Genomic DNA, 24,088 nt, shown 5'->3' with positions numbered 1-24,088 from the left:
TGCAATGCATCCGTCCGGATTTCGGAGAAGGATGGCATATTGGGTGCTAAGGTGACTGCAGCCGTTTGAGCCATCTTGATCAGCGCCGTGTGAAAGATTCTTCGCTGGTGGGGTGTTCTTAGGATCTTGTTATGTAAGTAATCCCGCTGGATTTTCTGATGTCCGTGTCGTGGTATTTTAATTTTAATTTCAGGGTAACTCGGCGCACGACATGCGATAAGCGTGGCCTAGCCCTCGAGTGCCACTCAAGCCAACACCTCGCAGCTCACGCTTTGATTTTTCTTACAAGTCTCCGATTCAGCGGGAAGACAACACTTGTGGCCACTTGAGGAGATGCTATTTCCTTGTATACAGGATTTTTACTAATCCGACTCACTTCATGCTCATGTTCTTCTTATCTGACTGCTCAAGTATGACAAAAAGTTTTCTGAAATCCTCTGTTTTGTTTCGGTGTCGTGGCGCACCTGACCGGCCGCTTCCTGCCTGAAAGCCGGTTCCTCTACGAGAGTAGGGTTGCATAACGAGGAGCCTCGCGCGTGTTGTGGAGCTCACCGTGGTTGGTTTCCGTCTCCAAGTGGCGTGCTGGCTCAGACTGAGGGTGAACGATGCCACCTTGAACGATGCGCCGTATTTTGTGCAAGATAAGAGACATTGACCTAGATAGGTAATCCCTTGCTGGTCAGATGGATGCTCCTTTGCATCGTGCTGTGTTGATGCAGCATAGGTTTCATTGTCCATGACATTTTCAATTATTCCCACGGCGATTACACTTTTCAGGGACATCGTGTTTGTATCCAAGCCTTTTCGATCCTTTTAATTTTCCACTGCTTGATTCCATGGTTTCCACGAAGCTGATGATGATCGTGCAGCACGCTGCCGTTTGAGCATCTCTCTCATCTTTTCTGTCGGCGTTGACGACGGGATGAGGTGGCGCAGATAGACCTGTCGCCTTGACATTGACTTGTCATTTATCGAGTCGGCAAGACTGGTATAAGCAAATGCTGTGCACTATCACATTCATTCACTAAACTATTAGTGTGTCTATGGATTGAACTCGTGACCCTTTCGACTGGGCTTTGTTATGATTGGTGCAACCACCTATAACCGTGCCAGTGTTCCTCTCCGGGCTCTGCGGACCGGTCGGTCCCGATGGAAATACGGTCACTCCACCACGCGGAACGGACCGAATCGGCGACAGGCCGGCCGGCCGACCCGTTACGTCGGCCTGTCGTGACCGGTCCGCCGGGTCAACCGCCGACCGACACCCAGTTTGGGTGGCGCTGCGGCTGGCTACCCGTCCGTCCGACGCGCCCGCCGGGCTGCCGGGTCCGTGCGGCGCCGAATCTGGCGGCTCTATACCTGCCGTGCCGGCGCTGCGCCGCGCCGCGCCGGTTGGCTCGCAGCGCCCGCCGACCGGGCAGTCAGCCCACGGCGCGCGCCTCGACCGCCGGTGCACTCAGCTGCTCTGACCGTGGCGCGCCTCTGGAGCGACCTGCTGCGCCTGGCTGCCGACGGCCTGTGTGAGTCGTGGGCCTACCAAGACTGCCCTCTGCGCGCTCACCTCTGCAGCGACTCGGACCAGCGAGGCGCCGCCAGTCGCCGCCGCCGTCCCGGGCACGACCACTGCCGGACAGAAGCGGAGCCGAGCGTCCCGTCAGCCACCGCCGCCGCCATGGCGGTCGATCTGGACACGAGCAGCAGTAGCAGCGGGGACGCGGCGTCGGCCGGGGCCAAGCCGCGCCGGCGGCGCCGCTGTCCGCCCAACGTGATGAGGGAGTACCGGCCGCCGGTGAACAACGCCGTGCGCGGCTGCGCCTCCTCCGACCCGGCCACCGTCTCAGAGTGTGACTCCGCCGCGCTGGACGGCTCCGAGCACGACCTGCCCGACGACGGTACGTTTTCCCCAGTCCCCCGCTGTCCCCAGGTCGGTAGGTTTCCGTACGGCGCCGGTCTCTGTTGCCCCCCGAACATACTAGCTTCCGCACACCGCCACTTCCCTGCTGTTCCTCCGGACCGGTTTGGGCAGCGCTCGTTTTACTGCCCTGCAGAGAATGCAAACTGGCGAGTTTAGCGTCGGGTGCAGTTAGCACAGTCGTGGTGCGGGCGGTCGACTCGGTCGCTGTTGGGCGGTCCAGTTCACCACAGCCGAGCATTAGTCGGCCGGTGAACCGTGGGGGACTGAATGATTAATGATGGGTGCCACGCTCCGTTTTCAACCAACGGACGTATACTGTAGATAATTATAGATGAGGCACGGATGTTATGCATTACGTATCCTGCTCTGAAGTTCCGACAACTCTCATCGCAACGTTTGCATAAACATGGAAGATTTACGAATTGCAAACTCGTCCCTCCAGCGCCAGTCATGTTTTTTAACAACTGTTCCCCGAATCGGCCGTGATCCACGTAGCCTGTTGTTTTGAGCCGTCATTGGCTGGCCCAGCTCTCGTTAAGCGGTCGTTGACTTCTCGGCGTGTTTCACGATAAAGTGCCGATTCATGCGGTGAGCCAGTTTAATCCCGGACCGGCTCGAGGCAGTGCCATTGCCGGCACGAATTCGGCACCGGTATCCGTCTCCGTCCCAGTTTCCCCTCGAGCTCGTCGGCCAGCTTTGTGGAACTGGCGCCTTTTTGTGGCCTCACGGGGAGCGATCCGCGGCGCCGTTCCGGTGTCCGCCCGTCCGTCGCGGGTTCAATCACCTCGGACGACCGCCGGTTGGGCTGAGCCGATTTGGCTCTTGCTCTCTGTGTCCCGCCCGTAACCTGTCCTGTTCCTTCCACTCGTGCACCGTCGTGCTGGGCCGGTTTAACTGGCTCACCAGCCGGCGTGCTGGCTGCGCTGTGTCCTGTTCGGCGGCGGCAGCGACCCACTTCTCCCCACCCACCGACCGGCCGGCCGGGCCGGGCCGCGGCGGTGACCAGGTCACCGGCACTCCCGGCCCGGCCCGGCGGGTCACACAGCTCTCACTGGCCGAACGGTGGGTCACCGAAACAGCCGCCAGAGGTGACCGGCCGCCTGCCGACGGCTCAGCCTCGCCGGACCATGGGGACGAATAGTCATCAACACCCCGCCGGACCGGGTTTCTCTGGGTCAAACATCGGGTCGACTGGCCAGCTGACGCTCTCTCCAAACATCTCTTCTCTCTGGACACTCTCTCCTCACCAGATGGGTGGTTTCTCCGCGACTTTCGACCAGTGTTGGAGAGCAGGTGCCTGATTAGCATGCGAGATGCCCGCTCACGTTTTGTTACCGGTTACGAAGGCTTGGACTCATGGCATATGCGTTAGATGTCAGACGGAATAATTGACGGCTTCACTAGCTCCCATGTGCATCGTGCATGAAACGATGGCACGTTCAACCTATGAAATTTTCCATTTAGCGCTGACAGAAAGGTTGGCAACAACCTCATTATGCTGAAAATATCAGTTCCCAGCGATCAACGTGGGCTATGGCATCATCCTTACAACCGCAGTATTTATTTATACAATACAATTCTTAGCACATCGTATACAATATGCAGCAGTGTGGTGTTTTCAACCAGGCGACAGGCTTTCATAGCTATGAGCGCTTCTTGTAGTTGGATTATTTATGAGACAATATGAAAACAGTCGCATACCTACCATGATATTGATGACTGCAATCTCGTGTTGAAACCAGTTAGTCGAAACAGCAGGATATACGTTTTCTGTTTAGGTTTCATGATGTCATACATGATTTATAGCTTATCCTAAGAACCCTGGAAGCCTTCTGTCAGTCCGCGTGAATCTTCAATAGTATTGTTGTGTCCGTGACCTCATATCCTTAGCGCTTGTAACAGTGACATGCATACTTTGAGCCGACAAGCTGACACGGATGTAAGCGTGAATCTTCAATATTGTTGTGTCCGTGACCTCGTATGTCTCTCAGCCTGCTCGCCCGCCGCCTCACCTCATTTCAAAGTCACGCCGTAATATCTATGCCGCTGTGTTCTCATTCGCCCTACTAACCTTGTGTCCTCTCTTCTCCGCAGGCCTGGCCAAGTCGACGACGCGCGACAGCAACGGCAACCAGCGCGTGCGGACGCCGCTCAGCAAGGAGCTGACCGTGAGTCCCGACTACGTGCGACCACACCGGCTGGACGTGCTGCTCGACATGCCGACCGCCTCGCACGACCTGCAGCAGAAGTACGCCTGGAACGCCGACGACCGCAGTCTCAACGTCTTCGTCAAGGTGGGTATGAGACTGATGTCAGTGTTTGGACTGGAAAAGGTTAGCTCCCTGAAGCTCCCAAAAAGGCTAAGTGGTGAATCGGGATGGTTTGGGATTTCGTCGTCTCAGCTAGTAATGTGAGGTATCGAGTGCTATAGCCGAAGCAGGAGTGTGTTATAGGGGTTGGGTCAGGTGGTCTCTGCTATACCGGAAGTTGGGGGCTCAAATATGACACCTGAGTCGATGCCTATCCGGTGAGACCGCCCAACCCTCCGGGTCCCGGGAGAGGGGTCGTGCTGACGGCGGGAGCCGCTGGAGAGGGCTACCGCCGTCAGCGGAGCAGCGCCTGGCCCGGTGTTTGGACCCGGATGAGCGATACATGTATCGATAGGTTGGACGAGTCGGCCGGCGCGGTACGTGTCAGTGTTAGTTTTTGGCCGCCACCGGCACCTACTATTGCGGTCAAGGCTGACAGAACTGGTTCAGTGGAGCTGATTTTGTGCGCCGGGCTGAGGTGTTGGTTATGACTCAGTTCGTGATTGACTGAAGTTCACGCACAGTCCTTGATAAATTCAGCCGTCAGTGACAGACACAGACGTTCGAACACGATATTGTGTCAGCTGCTGCCTATTGCTGCCTGGTCCCATGCAAATTCTGTCAGATGTGGGAAGTTGTAAGGTCATTTCCTTATGATTGAGCGGTTTTTGGAGCGACCAAAATCCTTCCTTAATCCTTCCTGGTCCACCGGAGCCTTGAACCTCACTTTTCCACGCTCGTACGTCGCCCGAACTGGTGCGTTGCGTGCGGTGCTTGTTCCGCGTTCGTGGCAGCTGTGTCGAGCGAGCGGGCGGAGCTGGCGGTGTGCCGCGCCCTGCGGACCGCGGTGGGAAGCCACGGCTGTCTGCCGCCGCGGGCGGCGGGCAGAACGGTCAGGGTGGATGAACCAGGACCGGTTCGGTGAGCCCCGCCCCCGCCCCCGCCCCGCCCCGGCCGTCACGGTGGCTGGTCGCCCCTCCTCTCCAGCTGCGAGCGCCGCCCCCGGCAGGCCAGCTGTGGCACGCGGCAGTGGAGAATGCTCCGCGTTTTGGCAGCCCCGTACCAGATGACATTTACCAGTGGCATGTGCCAGAGCCCAGGCAGGCAACAAACGAGATAGACTAATTGAATGCCGCTGCTTTGTGGCGTCGACGAACACCAGATCCTCGAGTCCGAGCTGACCAACTCCTGTTGCCCGGTTTCCTGTGTTTGTGTTGGGCTGAGCTCCGTCCGTCTTCTCTGTCGCTGGGCGACGCGGCAGTGTGGGCCGGTGGACGGTGAGCCGCCAGTGACCAGGTCCGGCGGCTGGACCGGCTGCCGCTGGTCACCGGACGTTGGCAGCCCTCCAGCCGCCGCTGCCGCCAGTCACTAGAATACTCCGCTGACGTCCTCCCCCGCCTCGCTCGGCAACTCGGCGCTGGATGGCGGAAATGACGCCCTGGCGGCGGTGAGCTCATCCTGCCGCCAGCTCGGCATTAATGTGTCGAACGGCCCTGACGCGCACCTGAACCAACCGGCACCCGGCCGGCGGCGGCTGAAACGATCCGGACTTTTCCTTTGATGCTGGTTTTTCGCCGTCTCTGTGAAGTGATGATAGCACGCTGAACACAGCTGCGTGCCGCATATAGCCTCTGAGACACAGCGAGGCAGATATACGAGTATCATACAAGTGTGGATTGATAAGTAAACAAGGGACAGAGAGGTGGCCTCAGCAGGCCAGGGTCAACCGTCACGGTCAGTTGAACAATCCGCGGATTTACCACCTGGCCGGCACGTTTGATCTGAGAGAAATAGGACACCACCTGTATAATCTTCAAGTGTTGTCCAACACAAGTACACTCTTCTTTGCGGGTGGTAAAACATCAGGTGGTAACAATCAACAAAGTGGACGACACAGGCGTGCGTTTGTCTTCCGTCCGCGGGGCGGTGCAGTGATCTCTCGGTATGGGTCTTGTTGCGCCGCCGGTCTCCGGTCGTCCGATGCATTCCCTGCCAGCGATCGGCGCCGCGGTCCGGCTGTCCTTCGTCGTTCTATGGACGGCCACGCCTGTCGATGGCGGCCTCGGCCCCGTTGGCTCGCCGCCACCACACGCGTGAAGTCGACGCCGGCGTGCCCGACGTTTCGGCCGTAGTGCCGTGCTGAGAGCTCCGCCACGGTCGGACACTCAGCCCCGAGACGAATTGCCAGTCTAATGCTAGTCACTGAGTCTCGAGACGAATTGCTAGACTAGCTGCGAAACACCAGACGGACCGGAAAGGATAGGAAATGGCACACTGAATCCGGTCAAAGCCGGGACAACAGCCTCTTATCGGTTCATCTGTGTTCCTTCCTCCTACTTGTTTTTGTCAGCGAGTGGTTTAAATCACTCAATGTGGGAGGAACTCGAACACACGCTGCGTTCTCGGGGTCGCTGATTTGTTAGCTCACAGCCCGTCAACGCCCGCCTCGCTGTCTGTCCGTCAACATTACTGTCGATCTGTCAAACAGTGCGCCACTGTCGGTGCGGAGTGTTGCGTAAGGCCGGCCGGTTCTGTATTTGTTAGGCGTTATCGTCGGTACACAAACATTGTTGTTCCTCCGTGATATCGGGCCGAAAACACGGCCTATCGCCCAAATATCGAGGCCATCCGACACGGTACTCCGCCGCGGTGTTGGCGGTTCTCAGATCGGTGATTGAATTCTCTTTCTCTCTGCTCGGGGCGGGGATCGTCTGCTCGCCTTTGTCGGCAGAGCTCCGGCAGTATGGCCATCACCTGAGGCAGACTCTCAATCTGAGGCAGCACCTCCGGCGTAATGCTCGTCCGTGCTCGGCATTCTACGTAGCTCACTTCCACGAACCTCTTAGAAGTTCAGTGATTCAAACTCCTGACGATCCGGTAGTTAAGTGTCGAGCTCGGCGCGGGGCAGTCCGGTCTGCCGGCTGTTCCGGCTGTGACCGGACTGCCCTCTGCTGAGCGCTGCCGGGGCGCGGCGGCTGAGCGGACGACCGCTGCAGGTGATGATGACCGGGCCCAAGGTCACGGCGGCGTCCGTCATCGCGTGCCTTTTTTACAGCAGCAGACCGTGCCAGATGAGGCCACCGCCTGGGGCGCCGGCCCGGTCGGCACGCGCCAGTCCGGCTCTCGGCCGGCGTCGCCGCCTGGTGCGACGCTGGCAGAGGGTAATTAGCGGCGCCACAGCTTGGGCGGGTCGACGCGGACGACGACCGGCCGGGACAAAGACGACCCGCTGTGGCGGCGCCGGCGGTGCGACTCGGGGTTCCGTGAACTCGACGGGATCGGAAGTGGGATCCAGTGACTCCCCGCTGGAATGCTGATGGGGGTGTTAGGCCGGAGACGCTCAGGGGTTATTGGAGATGAAACAGACTTCTCCCCTGACTAGGCTGAATGTGAGGCCCGTTCACGGCAGCTGTGCTACACGTGGGAAGGAGTGTCGCTGGTTATTTCGGCGCCGTTTTAAGTTCACCGTCCGTTGTCGGCAGTGACCGGCTCTGTTCGTTGTCAAACCGAACCACCGGGCCGGGCAGCCGGCGCGGTGGTCTGGTGTGGATCCACAGCCGCCGAGCGGCCGTCTTTCCGCCTGTTTCGCCGCGGTTCCCGTCCGTCTGACCTTGGGCCGGTCACCGGCGCGCTGCAATGGCCGCGCCGCGCCGCAGCACGCCGCGCCGGGAACGTTGCGTCACGTTGAGAGCCGGCGCCGACGGCAGAGCGATGGATCGATGAGGTCCGTCGGTGACGTCACCATCATGTGTTCGGGGCAGAGGTCTGAGAGCGATCGGATCGGGCAGAGTGCTCGGAGCGATTCAGCTTATGGGAGCGATTCAGTCTGGGCAGAGTTTGGAAGCGATCGGGTCCGGTCAGAGTTCTAGGAGCGCTCAGGTCCGGTCCGATCAGAGTTCTCAGAGAGATGATCTGTCCAGGAGCCGCGGATGTTGTGAATCTGACAAGGACAAAGGGTAGTCGGCTGCTTGTCAGTCAGATGTTTTGATCTGCGTCGTCAGCTGGGCACCAGGTCACTGGATAGTTCCAGGAAGGCTGACTTGGTTCGGTCGAAGATCGCTGACCGTTGTACTGTTGTGTGTGATGTGTATGATGTGACGTGAGGACACCGTCCCTCTCGGACATCTGAAACTGTGTTTGGGTTCCTCCCCTCTGACGGCCTCGGTGTCGGCTCGGTGCATCACCTAACGTCATAGTCCATAGAATCGTACTGTGCGACCCGACCCTGTTTGTTCATGTTGTCATCCTATCTGACCGTTGGTACGCCCCCTGAGAGCTCACCTCTGTATGTTTGTGAGTGTTTTCTAGGGGCACACTAGCTATACAACCTAATTGGCATACCATCTGGCCGAGGGTACGCCCCCGATAGCTCGCATCTGTGTGTTTGTATGTGTTGTCTAGGGTTACGCTAACTAACCTACTCTATGGTCTCGCCAGGAGGACGACAAGATGACGTTCCATCGGCACCCGGTGGCGCAGAGCACCGACTGTATCCGCGGCCTGGTGGGCTTCGAGCGGGGCCTGCACGTCTGGGAGATCCACTGGTCGAGTCGCCAGCGCGGCACACACGCTGTCGTCGGCGTGGCCACCGCCGACGCGCCGCTCCACTCCACAGGTGAGTTCATAGCGTCCATATTGTCCACATGCTCCACAATTTCATAATGTCCACAGCATCCACAACGTCCAATGTCCACATTGTCCACAACGCCCATATCGTCGAGAATCAATGTCCATATCATCCACAATGTCCATACTCGATACCGTCCACACCATCCACGTTGTCCACATTGTCCACGCTGTACACACAGTACAGACGTCACGATACCAGTGTTGAAGAAACGATCGGGTTGAGCCATTGCCGATGAATCAGAAGATTCTGGGTGGGAGTTAACGTGCGCTGTCTTACGTAACGATTTGTTTCGGAACTGTGTGATCGTCAGAGCTATGTTTGGAGAATGGTCTGTCTGGGGTTCCCGGGATCACCTGTAACTGTTTGTGTGGATGCTTTGATTGGATAGTCAGGATTTTCCCAGTTAGGCTCAGTTGTAAACGTTGTCAGCTGGGTTCTGGAAGTTGAGGTTCATTCAGATTTGTTTCATGATTCAAATACGACTTGACTGTTGCTAATACTGTTGCTAATAATGGGGCAACATCTGGATTTATTTGAAAATCTATATGATTTAATCTATATGCGATACGGAAGTCTTCCAATGGTAACTTAGCATGCAGCTACCGTAACTAGCCGAAGCTATCCTTGAAATTCCGTGGAAATATGATTTTTCTCTGCGATTCCAAATTTGGAGCGAGAGAGCCGGTGCTATGATGAAGTTGCAAGGCCACCTGGCGGAAGCGATGATCACATGGGACGGGTGGTCTGCCAAGCCGTCCGCTGGCAGCCCCTTGGGTTACGGCAGGGGACAGGGCAGGGCTGCGACATTCCCCGCGGCTCAGCACGCTGACGTGGCGGCCGCCCGGTCCTGCGCCCGGTCCTCAATGGGAGTCCGCGCTCCGCCGCGCCGCTGGCACCGGTCCACTCCACCCGGTGACGTCAGAGATTTGGCGACCGGCGCGGGCCCGTCATCGCCGCATTGTTGGCGAGGGGTTCGTCTGCATTGTGGCCGTGACCGGGCGAGGTCGGGGGCTGCTGGCGCCGCTCCGGCCGGGGTTGACGCTCGGCGGAGGCGGGTGACTCGGTGTCTGACCGTGTGGTTTGGTTCGGCAGGGTATCAGAGCCTGGTGGGAGCCACAGACTCCAGCTGGGGCTGGGACCTCGGCAGGAACAAGGTCTACCACGACTCCAAGAACAACGAGGGCGTCACATACCCGAGCATCCTCAACGACGCCGACCTCAACAGCACGTTCATGGTGCCCGACAAGTTCAAAGGTCAGTACGGAAGTCTTCGCCTGCAGAAATAATCCGATTACCTGTCTGAAATAGCTAAATGGTTGAAGCGAGAGTTGGGATTTCTGTGACCGCATTATGTGATGAGCCTGCAGCTGACAGAGGCCTTCTGTTACATAAATGACCCGGCTTCTGTCAGGAAGGTCACAAGAGTCCAATCGAGAAGTACTTGGAACGTTTCCAGTTTCCAGTGTATATTGCCTGAGCGGATGATCGTAGTTTGTTTTTGAAGCCATTAGTGTATTTGTTTGTTCGTCCAGGTGGACAAGGTCGGACCTGTCTCATTGCTGATGAAGGAGCAGTGTAGTTTGCTGTTCTGAGCTGTGATTTGCCCTTGTCGGTGACAGACATCGCCAGCTTTTCTGACCGTTCTTACCCCCTACCTGCGTAGGTTTCTGTGTAGGCACACTTTGGTCACTGATGTGTGAGATATGTAGTTCGCCGATCTGCTACTGTCCCCCCTGCCGGTGACATTGTATGAGCCAACCTCTCTGACCATCTCCCTCCCCTGTTTGTCTACAGTCATCCTTGACATGGACGAGGGCACTCTGGCGTTCATGGTGGACGGCCAGTATCTGGGCGTGGCATTCCGCGGCCTCAAGGGCAAGAAGCTCTACCCGATCGTGTCGGCCGTATGGGGCCACTGCGAGATCACCATGAAGTACGTCAACGGCCTGAGTCCGGAGCCGCTGCCGCTGGCCGACCTGTGCCGGCGCGCCATCCGGCAGCAGCTCGGACGGCAGCGGCTCGGGCGCATCAAGGAGCTCAACCTGCCGGCCACCGTCAACAACTACCTGCTCTACAAGGACCGGCGGTGAGCCGCGCCCGGCGCCGCCCCCCGCCCGGCCTCAGGAGGATCTCAGCTGGTGGCGCGCCGGCGCGCCAGCCAGCCAGTGACGCGTCCCGCGCGCGCGCAGCGACACGCCACACCGGCGGGACGCGCCGCGTACTGTTCGGATGCAGCCGCGATTCTTCCACGCTTGTTTTCAAACGACTTTACTGTGCGCCGCTCTCGGACTGGGTTTTTATATTGGATGATTTTCATGATCTTATTGGCTGCCTTTGGCAGTGACGGTGTGAATGGTGGGTGAGTGTGTGGCAGCTGAGGGCTGCACAGCTGGTCGAGTCTGGGTCTGTTATTGTGAAGAATTTACCGACGGCAGCGAATGAACTAGCATAATTGTGCACAGTGCGTTTGATACATACAGGGGCCTGTCTATTTCTCTGTAGTTGAGCCGCCGGCCGGCCGGGCGGCCGGTGCGCCCTGCACGCGGCGTACCGGGGACGGCCGGCCGGCGGCGCCACTCCTCTAGGGGTATCTTGTGTTGTGATATGCATAATATACCTTGTGTTTGCAATGGGGCATGGCCGGCGCCGCGACGAGTCTCTATAGTGCTTGAACCGTCTGTATTTTTACCCGCCCTGCTCAGCGCTGCCGGCCTGTGTCCCCCCTGTCACGTGACCGGCGCCGCACTGTACATATCGTGTCACGTGGTCGGTGCTCGGTCGCCGGCCGCCCCAGGCATTAAGTGTCATACGTACTTGTACAAAACGCTGGCCGTCTGGGAGGCGGGCGGGCGTGCCGTTCCGCCCGCCGCCGCAGCGCCGGCCGTGCCGACTCCGTTTGTTCTGTTTGTATTGCCAATAAACACCAAACCCCCGCCACCGTGTGTGGAGGGAGGGGAGGGCGCACCGATCGACCTGTCGAGTGCGCGGGCCGCCGTCACGCGCCATGTCCGGGAGCTGTCGCGACGGAGGGCAACCGCTGCCCACCCGCACCCGGACCCCACGCCTGGCCACGACTCCCTGGCGCGCTGGGGGTCGGTGACGCTGTCCCAGCTGAGGACCGGCACATCACCGCTGACCCGCGACACGCTCTACAAGATTAGCCTGGCAGCCGACGACGAATGCCCCGCGTGCGGGGAGCCCGACAGCGTGACGCACCTGCTGACCGATTGTCCGGCCTATGAGGCGGCCCGCCGCCGCCGCTGGGGTGTCGACCCTCGCCTGGTCGACGTCCTCGGCGGCCCGGCGGCGAGGGTCGTCGACTTCATCGAGGGTGTCGGCGGGCGGACCGAGCCGCCGCTCGACCCGCCTGCGCCGCCGCCCCCCTAAGCGGGTTGGCGGCGGGATGCAGGAGAAGAAGAAGAAGAAGGGCAGGGGAGGGCACGCGCGCTCCCGGCCGGGGAATGAGATCGTCTGTGGGACGGACGGGCAGAGACACTCGGAGTGGCACACACCGCGGTGACACACACTGACACACTGACACGGCGCCAACACACCGGTCATGGGTCGGCTGGGAGTGGCGCTTGATTCGCAAGTCACAGTGTCATATGCGTACTGAAGTTACAGGGTTATAAAAGCCATCTGCAATTTGGTCGATTTAATGAGCGAGACTACATGTCAAAAACGTAAAGCATTGCAGTTATTTTCTTTTTTAGAAAATCCCTCAAAATAACGGTGCATGAGGAACATCGAAGAGCACCTGTAAAAGGATTCGAGACATTTCACCTCCAGCCGTAAGAATGGGTACTCGACATACGAGCATGTCCACAAACGAGTCACCGAAGTGAAAGGAGGAAGCACGCCATTTTGCATGATTCTTCACAGCTTTTGTACTGCGGCAGTCGTGCCAGGGCATCTAATGTGACTGAGTTTCGTGACGCGAAATCCAAACAACTGCAAGGTCATTTGTAACTCCATTATTATCAGAAATCGGGACTAGAGGCACTCCACAGTCTACACGAGGACACAACCGTGACACGTGAGACCGCATACTACCGTGAGAGGTTCCTCCCTTCCGCCTCTTCCATCGCACCTCCATTCAATATATGAAGGAGGTAGAGCCAGCGGGATATTCAGGCAACGACGCGCTCACCCGCAGACCATTTTCGGCGGCACGACCAGCCCAATGTCTCATTCTACAGGGAAAATCATAAGGAACCTTCGTTTCCAAATGCCAAGTCAATCTTTGCGACTGGCGACCTCACCAAAGAGAAATTCTCATCGATTTTCGATGACCATTGCAGCTTCCAAATGACGCTAACTGTCGATTCGTATGATAAATTACTGAACCACGAAAGGAAGGGCAGAAGTGGATAGCCGACCTGCGATCACCTACATACAGCTGAATTGACAATTGCAATACAACCCGCCGTCCCTGCCCGAAAGCGATTTGGATGGAAGGCTTATACCGCACGCGCATAAAATAACCGTGACGAAACCATAGTTTTGACTGAAGCGAAGTGCGGTGTTTCCCTGCGCGTGTGACAGGGCTCTATTGACGTCATTACCTCACGTCAGTCCGCGCGGATCATCTGGATAAGAACCAGCTCCCTGAGAACTCAGATCACACAAATAACACGTGACGTGTACTGAACGTAGTAAGGTGACGGAGAATTCCAGACATGGCTGAATCGTTGGTTTGTTTCCTATGTGAGCGAAGTGACGAATGAGTTGCGGACAGTCGAATAGGTCATCGGAGAATTGTTACTCGTGAATCGTGATGCAATATTTCAACTCATCCATGAACATCCCGTGATCGGGTATGATCAGTGGCAAGCATTGTAAGACAAAAGATAAATTAAAACTATAATCGATGTATTCAGAAAGTTTGTGTGGTTTGTACCTTTCCATTACACACAGCAGGACCAAGATTGAAGAGACAGCAAACGCGTTCCAATGTTTTTGAAAACTCATTCAACTAGCACACCTGGAAGAACGGAATGGATAAACAAGCCATCATCCTTTCATTTCCGGTGTAAAACGCCACTATCGCTAATCGAAGAACTCCGCTGAAATCCGCCTCAGCTAACAGACAAGCAAAGCCGCAAGAAGACATGTTAGTGCGAAGCGGTTGGACTAAACACTAGCGAAGCAGCTGGCGAATAGGAAGACAGCTGAAATAAACGATGAAACTGATAGCAACGGCAGACCGTCAGCACTTACTACGCACTACGTCGTCCCACGATTCCCATTTACTTGCGCACTGTTACTTTACTTCACATTTACTTGCGTGCGCTGGCTCTGCGAGTGGTCTTTCTGACGGGCGCCGGCGAGGTGTTCTTGGTGGCCGCCTTCCGCGCCGAGCGGGCAGGCGGCGCGGCGGCGGACGACACAGAGCTGTCAGGTGACTGAGGCGCTGCCGGGCGAGCTCGGGAGCCCCGCTTGGTCCGCAGCGCCGCTCCAGAGGGACTCGGGTCGGGGCTCTCCTCAACACGAGTGCGGGAGGCCCGCGTGCTCCGGGAGACGGTCGATATATCGCTCTCCGGGGTCTCCTCCACGCGGCTGCGGGCGGAGCGGCGCGCGCCCGTCACCGGCCCCGAGAGCACGCTGTCTGGCGTCCGCTCTCCGGCGCTGAGCTCGTCAGAGGACGGCTTCAGACGCGCGGAGGATCTGCCGCCGGCCCTCTGTCCGGTCACCACCGTCGCGCTGACCGCCGAGCCGGAGTCACTGTCCTCGATAGTCGGCTCGGGGCTGTCCTCCTCGGTACGGACGGCCGGCGGCGGGGCACGGCGTACGTTAGACGCGCGGCGGGTCGGCGCCGCGCTCTCCGCAGTGCTCGCCGACGCCGCCTTTCTGCTCCGTTTGGCTGGAACTGTCGCCGGCGAGGCGGTGGCCGCCGGTGCCCGCTTCGGCGCCGCCGGAGCACGCCGCGAGAGGCGGCCGCCGGGCCGGCGCGGCGGCGGCGTCTCGGCCGGTCGCTTCTCCGCCGGCGCCGTGGCGAGCCGGCCGCCGGCACTCAGCGCCGACTGGTCAGCCGTCTCCTGCAGACACGTTGAGTACTCCTCAGAGTCAGCCGAGGCTGCCAGGAACAGCTCCTCGCCGCCGGTCGGGTCGTCCGGCGCCGCCTGCTCCGGTGTCTCCGGCACGGCGCTCGCCGCCGCCGGGCGGGTGGGCGATCCCTGACTGCTGTCCAGGCCAGTCTCCAGTTCCACATCAGCGGCGGCGCCGGCGGGCCGGGACCGCCGCGGCGCCGGGGTGACCGTCGGCGTGGAATCAGTAGTCGGTCGGGACGCCAGTAAGGTCGTCAGCCCCGCGGTGAACCTCCTCAGGTGCCTCGCCGTCTGTTTATCAGTCTCATCATCATCCTCGCCGAGCGCGCGGCCGGCCAGGCGGCGCAGCTCGCGCAGCACCGCATCGGCCGAGCCGCTCAGGTCGAGCTGCGGCAGTGCGCGCGCCAGCACTCGGTCTGTGCCACAGCTACTGGTGCCGTCAATGAGCGCGTTGAGCAGGCGGTAGGCGAGTGTTTCGTGCACAGAGCCCTCCAGAGCCGCCTCACGCGCAGACAGCATGGCCGGCTGAGTGAGCTGGACGAAGAAGCAGGCCACGTCGTCCGGGTCCACTTCCACCAGGGGGGAGGTCATCGGAGCCTGCCGGGCACACAGGAGGGGATCGGTGAGTCGGGCGGCCCAGGTGACGGTCACGGTGACAAAGTCGCCAGCTCACTGAACGTCGCAAGAATCGGATATCGGGTATGTCCGTGAACTTCGGCAGCCCACTGTCACTGTCGGTAAGGTAAAATCGACTATGCGATAGTCGACTATAATAGTCGGTTTTACCTTACCTGGAAATTCTGAGTAAATTTGAATTCGTCGCTGAATACGTATACGTAGGGGAGAGTGGGGCACATTCGTGCAAAAAATGGATAAATCCATATATCTGTTCGTCGGTTAGTGCAATGGCAAAATTGTTGATTGTAGTATGAAAAGGAACTATTGCAGATATTTTTCCTCTTAAAAGTTGTCCTCTAAAGTTATCGCTTCTATTAGAAAAAATGACTTTTAATAACTCTGAACTTTTGCACGAAACTGCCCCAGGTATGGGGCACATTCGTGCAAGGGGTGGGGCACTTTCGTGCACCCTGCAAAGTTCGAGGAATTACCGGGCATTGCCAGAAATTTACCAAAAGAAATTGGTAGGGGGTCCTTTTACTTGATTCCTTTCGACAAGAATGCATTGCACAACATATGTAGAAAGAATGGGCTGGCCAACAAGAATGTGCCAACTGTCGGCCATCCACCCGCCTCCGTGACCTCTCCAAGGTCACGTGAATTACTTGTCACGACGTCGCAAGCAGCCGAGACTGAGTCAGGCGAGCGTCACTACTACAGATAGTCATAAATCGCAAAAACGAACAAAAAAATATGGAGGAATTTGCCCCGAGGCAGTGCGTACACGAACCTGCCCCACAACGTTATTTGTAATATATTTCAAAATTTCCTATTGAAAAAATGACAGTTTTTCAACAAACAAGTTTGCAGCAGTTCCGTGAATAAAGTGAGCTTTTTCGCCCCCAATTTTGAAAAGTTAAAGCACATTTCCGAGTCAGGATCACGAAAATGGATGAAATGAGAAAAGTTTGGAAAGCGCACGAATATTACAAATTTGCGTTTTTATCAAGCATGACAGCAGGTACAGTGTTGTCTTCTACAGTGAGCGAAGGGCGGCAATGATAGACATATTTTCATAATTTACCTTTAGCTCGAGCAGTCACTCGTCTTCCCATAAACTGCAAAAAACGAATGTGCCCCATGCACGAATGTGCCCCACTCTCCCCTATGCGTCACTAAGTTCACGGACATACATTCGGGTAGTGTCTGTAGTGCCCACACAAACACTGCATGCTTCACCGAACATGAGCATTCATAATTTAAAAATGCTCGGTATTTTGGCCTCCTGTAACAGATTGGCATGCAATGCCATGGCATTATCGTTTGCAAAATTAAAACTGGCGGAGGCATGCTACCCTATCACGACGAAGGTACATTCCAAACACCATCTTGATATGGGTGACCTTTATAAATTCACTGTATTCCAGCAGACACTATTTTCTTTAGATTCAGCACAAACCAAGCAACTTTGACCTTCTTGGGGGGGGGGGGGGTAGGTTTAAGACATGCAACCCGTCATCCAACCTCGTGGCATGCGTCAGCCTGAATCGATTATATGACCGGTAAACCTGACAATGCAAAAACGCTTCTTCCCTTCGCTATGTTACTTCCCCCCACGGCCCACATCCCTCTCCCCGCATCATATAATCTATATTGCAAGTATATCGAACTCGCTCCTGGTGATTCCTCCTGGGGGATACCCATTCACCACTGGTGCTGTCTCACCTCAATGACTGTGGTGATGGTGGGCAGCATGGCCTCCGCCAGCTGCTCCTGTCCGGCGCGGCCCGACGAGCCAAACGCCGGGAAGAACACGCCCAGCATGTTACGCAGGAAGCCGTCTCCGTCCATCAGCGGGTTGTACCACATCAGCACCAGCCTCTCCAGCAGGCGCGCCGACGTGACGCGGCCGTGTATCAGTAGCTTACAGAGGCCCTCGGCGACCAGGCCGCGGACCTGCGGGACGGGCGGGTCAGTGACCTGTACAGAACCCTCGGGGCAGGTCAGCAGCTTAGAGAGGTCCTGTGTCTAGACTGCGGACCCGTGCGGCGTTGAATGATCAGTAACTAAAACAGATCCGCCCCCAGGACGGGTTAGCACTCAGGGGTCCCTCCCGATCCCTCGGTCACCAGACCACAGACCGGTGGGAGCAGGGACAGTTCATACACTAAACCAGACCCTCAGGACCTCGGAAAAGATCAGTGACTAACGCAGACTCAATGTTTCCAAACCGCAGAGTGCTGCCCTGCTCTTGCCCTGTCCTGCTCTCGTGGGACAAGGAAAGACACACCTAATTGCGCACAGATCCAGCAAATTGAGCAAAACCAAAGTGCGAACGAACACAGCCAATAACCCGCTCCCAGGCTTCATAAAGACGATCATACATACGCCTACCTCCGGCTCTCCGGCGTCGAGCATGCCGGTGAGCGCGGTGATGAGCGGTGCCATCTGTTCGGGTTCCTCTGGCGGCGCTGCCACCTCCAGTCCGTGCACGGAGAGCTGGTCAAACACAGCTCGCAGCGCGCTCTGCTGGACCTCACACTGGTCGGCGTGCGCCACCTGTCGGTTAGGGAGACGAGTCAGAAACGGCGGAGTGGTGCAGACTGCAGAGGAACAGATTAAAAGCATAAAAGATCGGCAAATGTGGGGAAAACAGTCATAATGAAGAAAGTAAAATTGTGTTGAGTCAGTCAGGCCATAGCTAGCGAGTACGGCTTTTGACGTTCCTTTAGAAGACACAAGAAAAAATGTAGTCTGTAATGTAGACCGCATTACACATAATAGGCTTGCCCTTATTTGAAGATAACAACATTCCAGTCAGACATACTTTATCACACCCCTCAGTAACAGCTAAATACCCATGTGCTCCTCCTACGGCCACCGGAGCCCACAACTGACCTGCACGAAGAGGACGAGGTTCTGTTCGGCCAGCTGTTTGTCCAGTAGACAGACGGCTCCCAGCGCGCGCACGGCCACCTCTCTCACTCCAGGCTCCTCACTCTGTACCGCCGGCAGCACGAGCGTCTCAGTCAGCGCTCTCAGCTCGGCCGGTAACTTCTTCAGTGGCAGCGCCTGCAGCAACTCAAACACGATCTGCAGACACTTGGCCAGGGTGACGGGATCGTCCCGCTCCAGACAGCCCTCCGACTCTGCCTGCTCGGTCTCGGCGGGCGGGGCCGGCTCCTCGCGGTCCTGAAGCTCCTTCTCCTCCTGCAGACAGGCGTCCTGTTCACGCTGCAGCTCCTGGGCGGCGGCGTAGTCTCTGCCGGCCACTGCCTCCTCCAGCTGGTCGCGGAGCTCGTTGAGGCGCACCCTTAGCTGGGCCCGCCGTAGCCGCCGCTCGCGCTGCTCGGCCGGCGCCGGCGCGGCCGGCTGCTCCGGCTCCGGAGCGGTGCCTGTCAGCGGCGCGCGGATGTCCGTGATGGCCTCCACGAGCGCGCGCAGTCGGGCGGCGGCGTCCGGGACGGCGTGGCCGTACAGCCGCACTAGGGGCGGCACCAGCTGCGGCGCCAGACGCTCCGAGCGCAGCAGGCCGTCCACCAGACCGGCCAGCGAGCGGCGCGCGAACTCGTCCCACAGCTCCAGGCCGGCGGCCAGCTGGATCAGCTGCCGCAGCACGAACCACTGGCTCTCGGGCGACTCGCCGTCGGCCGGCGCCGCGGCGCTCAGCTGCTGGATGAGCCCGCACAGCGCCGGGACGTCGGGAGCGATCCGCTCCAGCTGCGAGTCCGCGCCGCCGCCCTCCGCTCGCAGGTGGTCGCACAGCACACGCCACAGGATGGCGCGCTCCGGGGTGAGCTCCTCCGGCGCGAACAGGCGCGTCTCGCTCGGCAGACCCAAACTGTCCACCTGACGATACGGCGGGGAGGGAGGGATGTCAGGGCGAGGCGGGGCATCACGGCCTCACAAATCAAGTACGGGACGAGACACCAACTTAATAGGCATTTAAAATAATGGAAGCGTAAGGCAACCGATACAGAATGAATGCCGTGACATACAAGGCTACAACAACTAGACCAATAAAACCCTCGCGAAATTTTCTCACAAACTGAACATACACAATTATATCAACATTCAGTTCAAACGACACACAAACTCGCTTCAAGCAGCGTTTGAGCGAATTGCCAAACATTCAACCGCCCTTCCACGCCATCGACCGACCTTCGGCACCAATCTCACCGACCTACCATGTCTCTATAGGAGGTCTCCCGGCACATGGCCTTGACGACCATCTCAGCGACATCTGGGCACATTTCGACATAGAGACAGCGCAGCAGCTGAGTGGCACTGCCGCTGAGGAGGCGCAGCCAGAACTGTAGCAGGTCCTTCTGCACGGTCCGGCGCACCGTCTCGTCGCGATCCTGCAGACCCTCCTTTAGCACGCGGCGCCGCTCGGACATTGAGACAGACTTGATGTGCACCTGGGGGGGGGGGGGGGGGGAGGGTCAGGACGGCGGTTAGCAGCCTGAGACCAAGAAAAACTGTGTGTAGGGCGCTACCACTGGCCGCGACAGCTACAATCACAGCATACAACAGGCGGTATGCATCAATATAATCAGAATAAAAGCGACTTAAAGCAAGCGAATTCAACTCTGCAAGGCCAAAATAATCATTAAATTACGCTCCACTCGTCCCGTCTGGCGTCCTACCTTGGTAAGGAAGGTGTAGGCTTGTCGTCGGACGCCGGCACTCGAGTCTCGCACCCGCTCCAGCACGTGCGGCAGGGTGGCCGCCGAGCCGCCGATGTTCAGCAGCACCGCCCGCCGCACGTCGGCGCTCGGGTCATTCCGGAGGTGGAACACGTAGGCGCGGATGACGGGACACTGCTTGTTCTGCGGCTCCTGCAGGCGACTCAGAGCGAACACGGCCTGGACGCGCACGGCCGGCACCGTGTCCTGCAGCCGCTCCAGCATGGCGTCATAGGCGCGGTCGCACAGCGCGTCGTCCAGGTAAGCGTTCTCGCCAAGGTGCAGCAGCAGTTTGTTGATGAGCTGGCAGCAGCGCAGTCGGACCGATGAGTCGGCCGCGCGGTGGTTGTTCACCAGGAACTCAAACAGCCGACGGAAGAACGGATGCACCTCTTCGGCTTCCTCATCCTCTGCCAGTGTCTCGTCCGACACTGGCGACGGACGTGGTGCAGGTCAAAAACCGCCGGGTTTGAAGACGAAATGACGTTTTGTCACAGAGTTTTGAAACAGAGCACGCCAAAAGATAATAGGGAAACGGGATGGTCAGGAAGGAGATAAGCATAGTTTGCTTCAGTGATCGCTAAAATCTAATTGCAATGGGTGCCGCGATGTTCAGACACATTGCGAGCGCTAATAAGTCGACAATATGAGACTATATCGGTAAAACGGGATCTGACTTGAATTAAAACAAGCAAAGTCTAACGTAGGACGGACCTCGTCCTCGTCAGTGCCCTCATCTCTCGCCACTAGCTAAACGCACCATTTAAATAGCACGATTCTAGACTGGTAGCAGGATCTTTAATTGTGCATCAATGTTTATCAAACCTGGCGAGAGATGTTTGGCGAACCGGGCGGCGAACTCTATCGTTCGCTCCACGGGAGGACTTTTCTCGGAGCGCATCAGTGAGCGGCGCAGCAGCGACACGAACTCGGCGAAGAACGCCTCCTCCGACTCTGCTCCGTCATAGATGGTCTTCAGGGCAGACAGTAGCTTCTGGTGGACCGAAATGCTCGCCTGGCAGGCGGCAAACACGCTCTTGATGCTGTTCAGCATGGTGGAACCTGTATGGAGAAGAGACTGTTAGTGGAGGAACTGAATACAAGCAGAATACAAATCTGAGAGCAGTTGATCAGTTTGGAAACACTGTAGCAATCACAAACAAAGGCTTATGTCAATTACATTTCAGTATATGGCAATAAGGGAATATCATTCAAAGGTTCAGTTCTGAGTTCAGTATAACAAGAGTCATTGCTTAATATTCAATGTATTTTCAACAGCACCTAAGCTCACCTCAGCAGCTCAATTGGAAGAAAGACTGCACTAAAACTCAGGTGCTTGAATCAATTCAGAAGGTGCTCATGGTTGAGTTCACCTGGAACAGAGAACTGTGAAAAAGGAGGTAGAGGTAGGTAGGCCTAAGTGTAATTCTGGATCCAGATTTGGTCCAGATTGCAAAATATAGCAAGTAGCAACATTGACAAGTTTTTGTCAGCTCACAACTCTGCAGTGCAAAGGAAAAATGATTACGTTAAGTCAGGGCCCAGGGGGTCATTACATCAGGCCAGAAGTCACGGGCTAAACATTGTTTTGCCTTTGCGCGGCAGAGCTGGCGTGCACTTGCGCAGAGCTGCCACCGGCTAAACATTGTTTTGCCTTTGCGCGGCAGAGCTGGCGTGCACTTGTGCAGAGCTGCGCAATGTAGATTTCATGAAGAGCATTAGGTTAGTACTATACTGTCATGAGCTGCTGTGCTTAGTTGCCCGATAGTGCGGCCTGTACAGATTATCAGCTCTGTTAGCATGCTTCACACTTCAGTCTCTAATTCAGTGATAAAACAGATCATTAGACGAGATAGATTGGTAGGTAATAGGACAGTGGATACCAGGCAATACCTACCTACCTACCTGCCTGTGCCAGGACGACAAAAAAGACCATTATTTAAAAATTGAGCCACAGTCCACAATGCGCCAAATCTACTTTAAGCAATTCCAATTCATGGATGTTTGAACGATTGACTCACAAGGACAAGAGCAACTCTGCTCAATATACCCTGACTCTGAACAATCAAAATGCGGTCTACCCGGTCTATGTTTTAGGGCCTTGGGTCTACCAACAAAATACAATCTCAGTCTAGGGGAACTTGCTTGCCTTGAAAATTCTGGCTATCGATCTAAGCGGAGAAAAATGCTATTGGTATACGTCCTAAGCTTCTTTTTCTCGCCTTTTTGTTTTTTTCTAGTTTGAGTTATTTTTATCTATAGTATCACGAATGGCGCACTATTTGAAGTGAATGCCGCAACCGCGGTGCTGCCAACTTTTATGGTAGCATGACATAACTGGCGCTCCTGTGACTTATAAAAACGCGCCAGCCCTAACGGTCGTCAAGTTAGATGTAAGTGAATCCTAATCTATAATCTAAGATTCGGAATCAGGTGAGCCCCTACGATTTGGACCAAACTTGGTCAGTGGATAGTACGTAACGTCCTGATTACGATGCACCCAAAATCTAAGCTCGGCCCGCCATATTTACGAAGTTACGGATGTTTGAATTTCAAGGTCATTCGGGAGAGCCCCTACGATTTCCGTCAAAATTTGTGTACGGACACTCTAGATGCTCCTCATTACGAATATCACAAAATTTAAGCTCGGCCCGCCATATTTACGAAGTTACGGAGGTTTGAATTTCAAGGTCATTTGGGTGAGCCCCTGCGATTTCCGTCAAAATTGGTATACGGACATATTACGTCCTCCTCATTACAAATATCATAAAAGTTAAGCTCGGCCCGCCATATTTTTCAAGTTACGGAGTCACAAAGTTACGGAGTTTCAAGGTCATTCGGAGAGCCCCTCCGATTTTCGTCAAAATTTGTATGCGGACACATTACATGCTCCTCATTACGTATATCGTAAAAGCTAAGCTCGGCCCGCACTATTTCAAAAGTTACTGACGTTTGAAACTCACTGAAATTCAAACATCTCTAACTTTTGAAATAGTGCGGGCCGAACTTAGCTTTTACGATATTCGTAATGAGGAGCATGTAATGTGTCCGCATACAAATTTTGACGAAAATCGGAGGGGCTCTCCGAATGACCTTGAAATTCCGTAACTTTGTGACTCCGTAACTTGAAAAATATGGCGGGCCGAGCTTAACTTCTATGATATTTGTAATGAGGAGGATGTAATGTGTCCGTATACCAATTTTAACGGAAATCGCTGGGGCTCACCCAAATGACCTTGAAATTCAAACCTCTGTAACTTCGTAAATATGGCGGGCCGAGCTTAAATTTTGTGATATTCGTAATGAGGAGCATATAGTGTGTCCGTACACAAATTTTGACGGAAATCGTAGGGGCTCTCCCGAATGACCTTGAAATTCAAACATCCGTAACTTCGTAAATATGGCGGGCCAAGCTTAGATTCTGGGTGTATCGTAATCAGGACGTTACGTACTATCCACTGACCAAGTTTGGTCCAAATCGTAGGGGCTCACCTGATTCAGAATCTTAGATTATAGATTAGGATTCACTTACATCCAACTTGACGACCGTCCAGCCCTAGCCCTGATCGGCGGCCGGCTAGTACTCTTGCCCGCGCTCACATACGTGCACGTTACCCCGGCAACGGGCTATTGACCAATGAGAAGCGAGAAAAGTGTTACGTCACTGCGATTTTTCATGTACCTGTGCCCCCCGGACGTGACGTAGTGTGCTCGCGCGCGTGCAGGGCCCTGTTTCACCGGTGATAGCAGCACGTTACTATCAAATTGCGCGAGCTGACGTAATGTGATGAGGTCACACTAATGACGTTTCGTGTAATCCGTGAGCTGCGTTTGGAACAGAGTTTCTGTCTCGTTGAATTGCGTTTGATACATTTGCTTGA

General features: G+C 56.2%; 2 protein-coding genes across 6 annotated transcripts in view; one reads left to right on the top strand and one right to left on the bottom strand.

Moving 5' to 3' along the window:
- The window catches only part of LOC122382675 (protein gustavus-like), a 62,672-nt gene extending 50,885 nt beyond the window's left edge, over positions 1 to 11,787 (top strand). For 3 of the 5 annotated variants that reach the window (XM_043368367.1, XM_043368342.1, XM_043368333.1), the window contains 4 exons: positions 4,010 to 4,209; positions 8,662 to 8,839; positions 9,947 to 10,108; positions 10,649 to 11,787. In XM_043368367.1, coding sequence (XP_043224302.1) covers positions 4,010 to 4,209; positions 8,662 to 8,839; positions 9,947 to 10,108; positions 10,649 to 10,944 — 836 coding nt within the window. In that variant the 3' untranslated portion in view covers positions 10,945 to 11,787. Of the gene's footprint in view, positions 1 to 1,370; positions 1,893 to 4,009; positions 4,210 to 8,661; positions 8,840 to 9,946; positions 10,109 to 10,648 lie in introns of those variants that run through there. The other 2 variants (XM_043368349.1, XM_043368358.1) reach the window with 2 other exon arrangements.
- Positions 11,788 to 13,709: 1,922 nt separating this feature from the next.
- LOC122382666 (condensin complex subunit 3-like) lies at positions 13,710 to 22,237 on the bottom strand. The gene is made up of 9 exons (XM_043368323.1): positions 22,113 to 22,237; positions 21,499 to 21,580; positions 21,033 to 21,269; positions 20,169 to 20,638; positions 19,707 to 19,940; positions 18,418 to 19,368; positions 17,914 to 18,078; positions 17,245 to 17,475; positions 13,710 to 15,498 (listed from the first exon to the last, which is right to left on the bottom strand). The coding sequence occupies exons 3-9, from the start codon at positions 21,259 to 21,261 to the stop codon at positions 14,134 to 14,136; spliced, it is 3,645 nt and encodes a 1,214-aa protein (XP_043224258.1). The 5' UTR covers positions 21,262 to 21,269; positions 21,499 to 21,580; positions 22,113 to 22,237; the 3' UTR covers positions 13,710 to 14,133.
- Positions 22,238 to 24,088: the final 1,851 nt, after the last annotated feature.

Source organism: Amphibalanus amphitrite, unplaced genomic scaffold (assembly GCF_019059575.1).
Source record: "Amphibalanus amphitrite isolate SeventyFive unplaced genomic scaffold, NRLGWU_Aamphi_draft 000012F_arrow, whole genome shotgun sequence".
NCBI classification, from domain to species: Eukaryota; Metazoa; Arthropoda; class Thecostraca; order Balanomorpha; family Balanidae; genus Amphibalanus; species Amphibalanus amphitrite.
This window is presented reverse-complemented; position numbering and strand designations above follow the sequence as displayed.

What these genes read in the sequence shown, in the direction of transcription:
- LOC122382666 (XM_043368323.1), bottom strand. Translation starts at nt 21,261, where the DNA reads ATGCTGAACAGCATCAAGAGCGTGTTTGCCGCCTGCCAGGCGAGCATT. An exon ending in CCTACACCTTCCTTACCAAG is followed by an intron (nt 19,941 to 20,168) that starts GTAGGACGCCAG and finishes CCCCCCCCCCAG; the next exon opens with GTGCACATCAAGTCTGTCTC. An exon ending in AGACCTCCTATAGAGACATG is followed by an intron (nt 19,369 to 19,706) that starts GTAGGTCGGTGA and finishes CCGTATCGTCAG; the next exon opens with GTGGACAGTTTGGGTCTGCC.